Source organism: Mesocricetus auratus, unplaced genomic scaffold, assembly GCF_017639785.1.
Source record: "Mesocricetus auratus isolate SY011 unplaced genomic scaffold, BCM_Maur_2.0 Super-Scaffold_100676, whole genome shotgun sequence".
Taxonomy (NCBI): Eukaryota; Metazoa; Chordata; class Mammalia; order Rodentia; family Cricetidae; genus Mesocricetus; species Mesocricetus auratus.
In genome coordinates this window covers 56,963,663-56,974,096 of record NW_024429266.1, presented here as the reverse complement: position 1 = coordinate 56,974,096, position 10,434 = coordinate 56,963,663, and the positions used below count along the sequence as shown (strand labels likewise).

General features: G+C 49.6%; 2 protein-coding genes across 4 annotated transcripts in view; one reads left to right on the top strand and one right to left on the bottom strand.

The window, feature by feature from the left end:
* On the top strand, positions 1-3,115 carry Tmem81 (transmembrane protein 81). The gene has a single exon (XM_040738833.1). It carries the CDS (start codon positions 1,915-1,917, stop codon positions 2,698-2,700), a length of 786 nt encoding a protein of 261 aa, XP_040594767.1. The 5' UTR covers positions 1-1,914; the 3' UTR covers positions 2,701-3,115.
* A 2,268-nt stretch (positions 3,116-5,383) lies between these two features.
* Positions 5,384-10,434, bottom strand: part of Cntn2 (contactin 2) — a 30,256-nt gene continuing 25,205 nt past the window's right edge. For 2 of the 3 annotated variants that reach the window (XM_040738828.1, XM_040738830.1), the window contains 3 exons: positions 10,137-10,249; positions 9,618-9,786; positions 5,384-9,243 (listed from right to left, as the gene is read on the bottom strand). In XM_040738828.1, coding sequence (XP_040594762.1) covers positions 9,140-9,243; positions 9,618-9,786; positions 10,137-10,249 — 386 coding nt within the window. In that variant the 3' untranslated portion in view covers positions 5,384-9,139. The other variant, XM_040738829.1, reaches the window with a different exon arrangement.

Below are 10,434 nucleotides of genomic sequence, written 5' to 3'. Positions count from 1 at the left end.
GGATTTCTTCCTTTATACAAACTAGAAATAAGTGACTTGAGCTAAAAGTTGATGTTAATTTAAAACAAGGTCATCCAGGAATCTCCATATTCTTTAACTCAGTATAAGCTTTGAAGAGGCCACAATGCTAGGCATTCTGGTAGGGTACAGTAATGCATCCTAGAGCCTTCCAAGGATCTTTGTTAGTCTAAATATAGTTATATTCTTCCTTGTTAGTCATTTCTATGATTAATAACTTTAACATCCATACTGAATATGCATTGTCTCATAAAGAATAAGGTTTCTCAGAGTGGTTCTCAGCCTTCCTAATGCTGCTACCCCATTAATAAGTTCTTTGTGTGGTGGTGACTCCAACCATAAAATTATTTTCGTTGCTATTTCATAACTGTAATTTTGCTAATGTTATTAATCATAATGTATATATCTGATATTCAGTATATCAGAAATGTGACCCTGTGAAAGGGTCATTTGAGACCCTCAAAGGGATTGTGACCCACAGGTTGAGAACCACTGCTACTGTGGTATGGTTTTAATGAATACCAAATTGGTCTGCTTACTAATCTCCTGTCTTGTCACTAAGAACCCATCTTCTTCATCATAACCGTTTCATAGCAACCTTGGGTGATGTAAACAAACAATGAACTCCTCTGTTCTTCAGGGTAAATAGAGAAGACTAGAGAGTCAAGCAGCATCATTCATCCTCACACCTAGTATCATCCTGGTTCTTTGGAAAAGAGAATACCTGGAACAAGACAGGAGCTGCCTCTGCTGTAGCCTCACTTGCTCCTTCGGAAGGGTGTGTTGGACTAAATATTCACACACACACCCTTTAGTATATTTAGTATCTTTAACTCCTATTATGTAGCTGAAAATGCCCTGGAACTTCTGACCTTTGTGAGTGCTGGGATAGGGGATATGTTGCCACACAACAGTGTGCGTGGTGCTGGGGATCCACCTAGAGCTTCATGTGTGCTAGGCAAGGGCTCTGCCAGCACTCACTGAGCGTTCTCTTTTCTGTTGAGACGGTTCTCGTCAAATAGCCCAGGCTAGCCTTGAATTTGCCATCATTCCTGCCTCTGCCTCTAGGTGTTGTCACCACCATTTCTTTAAAAATCTTTACAAATGAAGGTAGTTGACACTGGGGAAAACGTTTTCAGGTGCAGTGTTCAAAGTGACCTTCCTGAAACTAGACAGGGAGATCTCGGTTTGCAAAGGGAGAAAAATAGAAATGGGAGTCAAGTGACTCTAGAGTTATCTTTTTAGTTTTTTGAAGCAGGGTTTCTCTGTGTAGTTTTGGAGCCTGTCCTGGAACTCACTCTGTAGACCAGGCTGGCCTTGAAGTCAGAGATCCACCTACCTCTTCCTCCCGAGTGCTGGGATTAAAGGCATTTGCCGCCACCACCTGGCCAGAGTTATCTTTTTAATGGATGTGGTTTATAGGAACATTCACAGTAAAGAATTAAAGGTACTCAAATTAACATTTCAACCCAGCCCCGCCTCACCACTTTCTTAGGACTGGTTTTTCTATCTGGTCAGGTTTAGCATGGGATTTGGAAACTTCCACAGTTTGAAGGAAGGGAACTGCAATTTACTTCAGCTTCTGAGGCCTTTCCCTTTTTTGTTCTTAAGCCCGTGGGTTTCAATTCATTAGGAGGAAGTGACAAGAAAGACACCTGTGAAGATGCCCCTGGCAAACTTAGACATCAGTAGTGTTTTTTTTCTTCTGCCTGTGGCCTCACCTAAGGATAAGGACTGCGCTTCTGTGCACATGTGTGCAGGTGCACGTGTCTGCTTTGTTGACAGCTATGCATCATAATCCCTCAATGCCAAGGGTTATTCCAAGTTGGAGAATCTGTGTTACAGTACAATAGAGCCTTCATCTGGAATGCCTGCTGGTAAAATGCCTACAGAGACATGAAGCCTGGGGCCACTGTTTTTATCTTTGGGAGCCTGGTGTTGATAATCTACCTGCCTTTGGTGTTGATGACACCTAAAACACTGGCCATCCCCAAGAAGCTACAACAAGCTGTGGGGAGAGTCATTGTCAATGCCACAACATGCACTGTTACATGTGGCCTTGGCTACAAGGAAGAGACCGTCTGTGAGGTGGGTCCTGATGGAGTGAGGAGGAAGTGCAAGTCCCAGCGCTTGGAGTGCCTGACCAACTGGATCTGTGGGATGCTCCATTTCACCGTCGTCCATGGGGAAGAGTTTGAGCTGAACTGTCTCAGCTCAGACATCCTAGAGGTGGGGAAAGAAGCTTTCCGCTTTACCTGGAAGCTTGCTCGGGGCATCATCTCTACTAATGATGAGGTTTTTAAACCCTTCCGGGTCAACTCTCACTTTCTGCGATTTAAACCCGCCTATGAGTATGACTCTGGGACATACCGATGTGATGTGCAGCTGCTGAAAAACTTGAAATTTGTCAAGAGACTCTATTTTGGCCTGAGGGTCCTTCCTCCAAATTTGGTAAACCTGAATTTCCATCAGTCCCTCACTGAGGACCAGAAGTTAGTAGATGAGGGCTGGGAAATTAATCTAGACAACCATTCTAAGCCTGACCTCCCTAAGTGGCAAAAGAAGGTGGCATCAGCCGTGGGCATAGGGATTGCTGTTGGAGTGTTCGGTGGCGTGCTGCTGAGCGTTGCTGTCCGCAGAGTGCTGGGGGGGATTGACAGCAATGGCGGCCTCAGCAGCTGATGATACCACCCTTACAACTGGGAGGCTGGCTGCCCGGGAAGCCAAGCTAGCTTGTACGTGAGTGTCCTGCCCCTCTGATAGTGAAGTGACAAGAAAAGGGCTCCTAGAGTCAGCGGTTGGCCAGGAGGCTTGGAGGATGCAACCTCATCCCCACACTGCTGTTCAGGGCAGCAGTGTCTATTGTCTTCAGATTTTCTCATACTGGGTGCTCAGGAAACCCACTCACGCCTGGCCTTGCTTCTGTTCTAGCGGAGTTGTGTCCTCCAAGCTTGCTCTTTTTCTTTTTGTGTTTTAGGGTGCATGTGCCACTCACCTCCATCCCACTCCTCTGAACTGTGTGTGTGGACCAGAATGTGCTAGTAGCAGTTTGGGTGGAAACTTTTTATTTTTGTTCAATAAAGAGAATTCGCAGTAACAGTATGGCACCCTAACCCTTTGTTACTTTATGTAAAGTTTCTCACATGTAGAAACTGCCATAGTTGGCCTGGTTTTCCTTTTCCTTGGGTTTCCTAGAACATGCCTTGGGCAGGTTGCTTTGTGTGGGCTGTATGTTGTAAAGGTGAACAATGGCACCTGACTCTGCTGAAAGACAGTCTTAGTGTGAATTTCTGGCAAGAAACAGAGAGATAAACCTGAAAGCCCATCCCCAGTGACATACTTCCTCTAGCAAGGTCACCAAATAGCCACCAACTGGGAACCAAGTACTAAAATGCTGGAGACTTATGGGGGATATCTGATTCTAACTGCCACAGCACCCATTGACTGCCCAGATTCATCATCTGTTAACTTCTTCTTATAGGGGTATATTGATTTTGTGGAATCATTTGGAAACTAGACAGAAACATGACTCTCTGTGTGTGTGGGGGGGGCACTGAGCCATAGGGATCCACCTGTCTCTGCCTCCCCAGTACCAGTATTACTCGTGATCATCTTGTAATCATCATCCATACCCAGCCTTTGATGTCCTCAGGGCCTCAGGCTTATGCAGCAGTCAGTGTCTTTGCCAGCTGAGTTTTCTCCTGCATAGCCAAGTGCCTTTGTCACACCCAAGAAAACCAACAGCTGCCGGTGCTACATCCCGCTCCTGTTCAGTTTCATTTTCAAAACCCTCAAAGCGTTTTGGTGTAATTTTAATCCAGCATGGAAGACACGCATGCTGCACTTTTCTCTTCAGTCTCTTAGCTAGCCCTCACATTGTTTCTCCCATGTTGACTCACTGAAGAGTCAGGCTTTTCCAGTAGTCTTAGATGCTGTCCCACAGCCTGGACATGCCATGTCCTTGTGATTAGCTTCACCTTTTGAGCCCTGCACAGATACATATTTACTGTGTCGCACCAGGAGGCTGAGATGTTTCTCTGTCTGTCACCTCAGAAACAGTAGTTTCAGAAGACCTGGTCCTGGCCCCACTCTGTCGAACCATATGACAAAGCTAGTCTTGACTTTGACACGGGTGTTTATGAGGGCCCAGGGAAATCCTCTGAGGTGAGCAGTTTTGTGAAATGAAGTGCTGGGTTTGGGGAATGTCATTCAGTCTGTTTGCTGGAACACTCAAGGATAGCTCACTCTAAAGAGGACCGTGAAAGATTCTGTTGTATGTAAGAAGGGTCTGCTGAAGGGTCCTGCTTCACGTTTTGTAGATGGAAACCACTTAGGACCAAACTTTTCCAGCATTTTGTTGCAGGTCAGTAGTCAAGCACGAGGTGAGTGGTTCTTGGTTCATAGCCTCTGTGTGCCTTGGGTTTTTGAATTTTGACTCAGATTTTGAAGCAAATGAGCAGAGAAGAGAACAAAAGACTTTCAGATGGGCTTTATAAAAGTAATAACTCAGTTCTAACTGGACATGGTGGCATATTCCTGTAATCCTAGCTATTCGGGAGACTGAGGCAGATGAATTCCAAGTTCAAAGCTAGTCTAGGCTACACAGGGAATTCATGGTCAGCCTGAGCAATTTAGCAAGATTCTGAATGGCTCTGACTTCAGCAGTAACTAATCCCCCCACCCCCCTCACCAATTCATTTCCCTACTTCTGTGCCTATCACTGCCCTGGGAAGGTGGAGAGGCTGACAAAAGACTAAAGTCTGTGTGGACCGCATGTCATGCTGGAAAGGCCCTGGTCAGAAGCTAAGTATTGCGTGGAGGGGTTTTCATTCAGTTTCCTTTCCTTCCTCAAAAAACTGGGACGCAGCATCATAGCATGGTGTCCTACTCATTCGATACTGGAAATCAAACCAGCACTGCCTAGTGTATCCCTGTGTGTGCTCACCTGTAATGAAGTGTGATATGTTCATCATGTGAGTGTCGAGCCTTAAAACTAGGAGTTCCCCTCTTTGGGCCATCCTGATTGAACAACAGAGACAACAGTCATCCCCTTACCAGGTGGGGTCATTAATCCCTTCATAGAGGGGACCTTCCTTCAGGACAAGAGAGTCAGCACTTGAAATGGTTTGAGATCAGGGGACCTAGAAGTGGCTCTGTCCCCCAGTATGTTGACCGGCATTAGATAAAGCCTGCTCAGGTTAGCTGAAGGCAAATTGTGCTCTGCTGCTGCCTACAAGTTGCCTGGCCTGTGTTTTCGGGGAAGCAGTCTGTACGGTGTGCAGCTTCCTCAGAGTTGGCCATGCGAAGGGTGGCACGGACCCCTTAGTGAGGTGATACGGACCGCAGCTGCAACCAGTTGCTTGGGCAGGTTGAAAAAAACATCTTTATTAAGAACTGTTTGCTCTCAGAGTGAATAAATAACTATTACAAGAGTGAACAGTGGGCTGGGGTGGCGGGGCTGCATTTGAACAGGGACTGTCATCAATGGTCCAATTAAGCCCTGAGATCAGAGCTGTACAGGCTCTGAAATGGGGGCTAAATTGGAGGTATCTGGTGCCAAGGCAGGTTGAGTCTCATCTCTAAAGAAACTATGGGCTGTGGGCCTCTGAGGCTACCTGGACTCTGGACAAAGCTGTCTGACCCATTTTGTTCCTCCAGTTTTTCTTCAATGCCCTGTTTTCCTCAAAGCCTATGACCAGGTTCAAGAGGCACAACCCCATCCCCAGCTCCCAGCACTGTTTCCAGTGAGCTTGAAGTCCTTTAGGGTCCCTCTTAATTCCACCTGGAGATCCCCTCACCAAGTTTGGTCTCAGCTAGCAAGACAGAGCACCACACTTGAACTAGTAATAGGTATGAGGACACTGCTGTCCCCTGGCATGCAGGAGCCGTATTGGCTATTTGACACTAGGAAAAGAAAAGGTGCCTTGGTTGCTGGGAAAGGCATGAAGGGAGGAAAGCCTCACTAGCCACACTGAGCTCTTGGCCAGGGCACAGGTGAGAATGGCTTTTGGGGACTGCAGAGAAGCAGTGCCCCCTGGGGAAGGCACTAGTGTGTAAGGACTGCTCTGTGATGGACCATTCCCTTGGATGGCTTTTTTAAGCTGTAGGGACCATGGCACCTCTAAGGCTTTCCTGTGTTAGGCATTTTGATTCTTAAGAGCTGAGCTCCAGAAGGACTCAGCACCTCCTACCCCTCAAGTCAGGACTTAACCCATCCAAGATCCTGCAAGAACACTCAAAGTTTCTTCAAAGCTTACTCAAAAGAAGAACCTGCCGGGTGGTGGTGGCGCACATCTTTAATCCCAGCACTCAGGAGGCAGAGGCAGGCGGATCTCTGTTGAGTTCGAGACCAGCCTGGTCTACAAGAGCTAGTTCCAGGACAACCTCCAAAGCCACAGAGAAACCCTGTCTCCAAAAAACAAACAAATAAATAAATAAAACTTCTTCATTCCTTAAGACTTTTCTGACCTTGGCTTCATCCTGTCCTGTTCTTTGTCAAACCTCTCATTCCTGCCCCATAACCTCACTGCCCCCCCCACTACTGTTGGGGTCACCTGCTACCCGAGACGGCAAAACCACTCTCATCCGCACCATCAGATGACAAGGAGATAGTTCAGTGGTGGGTTGAGTCCTTGTGTAGACAGAAGAGAGAGCATTTCCCAGCCTCTCAAGAGGTAGCAGGCAGCTCTCTCCCTAGCCCTTAGAGACATTTCTTGCCTGCTAAACCCAAGCAGAGTATTTGTTTGTGGCTGTTCCTTTTACCTCTTGTGGTTTAGTGTGAATGGATGCTATCTCTAACAAGTCATGACAGTAGCAGGAGCAAGTCCACCGGCTTCCCCAGCCTGTAAAACTCAGGAGGGCCCTTGGCCCGGAAGGGTCTCTAAGAAGCCGTTTAATCTAGCCCTCTTTTCCAAGCCAGTTAGGGCCCATGTTGGTGAGTCACCTGTGGTTTTGTTACACTGTAGCTAACACTCCACCTGAAGCCCCAAGCTTCAAGCCCCCCAGACAAATTCTACCTGCACAGGACTAAGGTTTTCCTCTCCTGGGTCTCCCAGCAGCTTGCCTGCTTTTCACAGACCTTGACAGAAAAAAAGGTTAGGGGCTGCAGCCTCCCATCTCCCAGTGTCAAACCAGCTCACCTAAGATAGTCACGTGTCTAGCGTCCCTCCTGGAGCCCAAGGCAGTGAGAAATAGGTAAATGTTGGGAGGTTTCTTTCCATTGTCCCTTTCTAGGATTAGCTGGGATTAGGATTAGACTAACTGTGAGGTCCTGGTGAGGGAGAATGATCACATGGCTGAGCTCCTAGCACCCTTGTATGTAAGGTGCTGGGAGCAGGGGAGGGGATTGGATCAGCTCCAGGAAAGCAGGGAGAAGGAGTGCAAGTGTACATCTTTAAAAAATTGTAGTGGGTAATTACTAACCTAAACCTGCCCAGGAAAACAGAGCAGGGCTTAAAGTTTAAAAAACCATAACAAAATAGAGCTCTAACTGTAAACTACAGAAACAGGCCATGGAGCTGCAGGGCTAGTGCCTCCTGAGGCTCTTGCTCTGCTGCTCCTGTGGGCCGAGGGTGTGGACACTGGGGTTTCCTGGTTTCGGGAACTCTGTCCTTGCTTTGGCCTCTTAGAGCACAGATAGGACCTGAGAGGCTTCGAGCCAGTGCCGCTTGCTGAGTTCCCAGCAGAGGCTTGTCTCAGATGGCCGATGACTCCCGGAATCTACCTGGACTGGGCTTCCATGCTGATCTTCTCACCAGCCGGAACTTCTCGGAGCAGAGGACTCATCCTTCAGAGGCGTCGGCAACCTTAGTGAGCAGGCTGTGGCTGCTCAGCACCACACCTCCTTTCTCCACACCTCCCACAGGCAGGCGGGAGCCTCTGGTGCTTGGCCAACCCTTGCCACTTACGGGCCATGTGACCCGAGGAAGTCCCTAACCCTCTCTGGGCCACCATTTCCTCATCTGTCAAGTGCAGGATATGGGTCAGCCAAGCTATAAGGCCTCCTCAGTTCTGGTAGTCTGGTCTGTCACTGGTTATGTACCCCGAGCTCAAGGTAGGCTGCCCCCTTTATTAGCCCCATTTTCTTCGGGGAATCAGAGTAGTCGAGGCAGTTTGGGGAGCAGCTGTGGCCAGGTGGAGGAGGGTACTCCTGGAAGCAGGCAGGGCCACAATGATGCTGGCCCTTCTCAGAGGCCTTTTCATCCCAGGACAAAGAATGGATGCTGTGTCGAGGGTTTGTTTCCAGGGCCTGCAATTAAACGGGAGGTGGAGGCAGGCATAGATCTGCCGCAGAGCCGAAGGGAAGAGAGTGGCGTTCAGCTGGACATGTCCTGCCCACACCCTGGAGGGGCTGAGAAGGAGGCATCTCGATGGGGCAAGGCAACTCCTCGAGACAAGCCCTTTAGTCACCTAGCAACCTGGAGTGGCTCTGTCACTCTGTGGGTTGGGTTGGCAGTGCTGGCTGAGAGGGCAGTGCTGCCTGCATGGTGCATAGGCCTTGGGCCCAGGCAGGTACCCTTTCCATCAGGTGCTGTAGCCTCTCAACCCCTTTGAGCTCCTCTCCCCAGTAGCCTGGGGCCCTTGGCTACCAAGCGGGAAGGACTGCCAGGGAGCCATGGAAGACCATGTCAGGACCAGCTGCACTGTTTCTCCAGCGAGGACTAGAAGAGGCCCCTCTGCTTCATAGAGAGGAAAATGATATCCCAGGATTTCAGCCCACTGTTGACTGTGTTCCTGCTAGGCCTGGAACTCTGATCTCAGATGGCAGTGCCCATGCATGGCCCCAGATCTGCTTGATCTGAAGATGCATATTAAATGCCTTCTGTCCAAAGGCCTGTTCCTTCTGTCCAGGACCCCAAGTGGTCCAGGCACTGGGCCTAGTGTTATCACGGAAGTCACTGCCCAGTGCCCCTGGATTCAAAGAAAAATCCCTTGCATGGTTTCTATCTTGTGGCAGAATAGAAATGCCCTACCTCCTACATAAAGGGTACTTTTGGGGGCGCCTAAGCCAACCACTCTCAGGCACAGTGTTGGACCACCGCGGTGTTGGAGGAGGGTTGTGGCCAGCGGCTGTGTCCGTTAGGGTGGGTGGCCAGCTTGGGTGTGGCAGGCAGTGATAAGATCAGAGCTTCTGGCAGCCAATGAGCATCAGTATCACCACACAGGAGAACATGGGGCCAGGATGGGTGGGGCGGACTGCTGCATTCTCCACCATCATGCTTGTTCCTGAAACCAGCAGTGAAAATTGTGGGGCTGGAGCCTTCCCCCCCCCCCATAGTAGGACGGAGAGCTCTTGAGAGGCACAAAGAGGCAAAGAACTGAACACCAGTGGTGGTCTTGGCCTTACTCGTGCAGCACTGGCTAAGGCCCTTGCTCTTGGTCTCCAGCTTTCCGTAAAAGAGGTACACTCCCTTCCGTGCCTTGGGGTGGCTCTAGGGTAGGGAAGGGACAATGACATGGCCACTAGTCATTCTTGCCTGCCTCTTTCTTTCTCCTTGTGGGGATCTAGGTTAGAGTTGGCTCCTGGGGACAATCCTTTCACCAGTATCTGGGGGACCGATATGGTTGAGGGGCAGAGATGGGGAGGAGAGGGGCAGTACCTCCATTCCTCACGATGTGGACTTCTGCTGGGATCCCATCCCCTCCCGGCCCTGTGGTTCGAATCTGTACCAGGGCGTGGCCAATGTCTTCAGGTACTGGGATTTCTATCCAGTTCTTGCTGGTGAAGTGGAGTGTAGGAGTTGGGTGTAAGTCATTCTGATACAGCATCTGTAGGATAGAAGTTTCCAGGTACAGCTTCCTGGGCCCTTGAGGGTTTGTCTTTTTGCATCCTTCAGCTTCCCATTGGCCAGGCTTCTCATTGGCGGGAGGCAAGAGTGCGAGCAGCTAAACTCTCTTGTCAGACTCCCTGCCCGCCACTGCCCTGCCCTGTCTGCAGCTGCACCATGTGCCTGTTTTGATCGTCTCTACCCAGAGCACCTGTGCTTCATGTCTCTCCTAGCCCCAAATGCCACATTCCTGTTTCTCAGGTCTTCTTGCTTGGAACTGCAGCTCTCTGTGGCCACTGCAGAGGTGGGAGCACTTCCTCCTGGTGGCCATCCCGTGGGCCCCGTTCTCACCTTGTAGCCGGTGACTGTGGATTCGTTTAGGAGAGGTACCACGGGGTCCCACTTAAGGTTGAGACTGGAGCTTGAGAAAGTCCAGGAGATGTTGCCAGGAGGTCTCCGTGGTGCTGCCAGGGGAGGGAGGACGGGAGACACTGCCGTGTGATTCCACGGCCCCAACTCTCACCACTGGCCAGCCCCTGTCTGAGGCCTACCCATATAGAAGGGGTTCTCAGAACCGTCTGTCACCATGACAACCCAGAAGTTGCAGAAGGGAAAGATGCCTCAGAAGCCATGACTCAACTGCCATGTC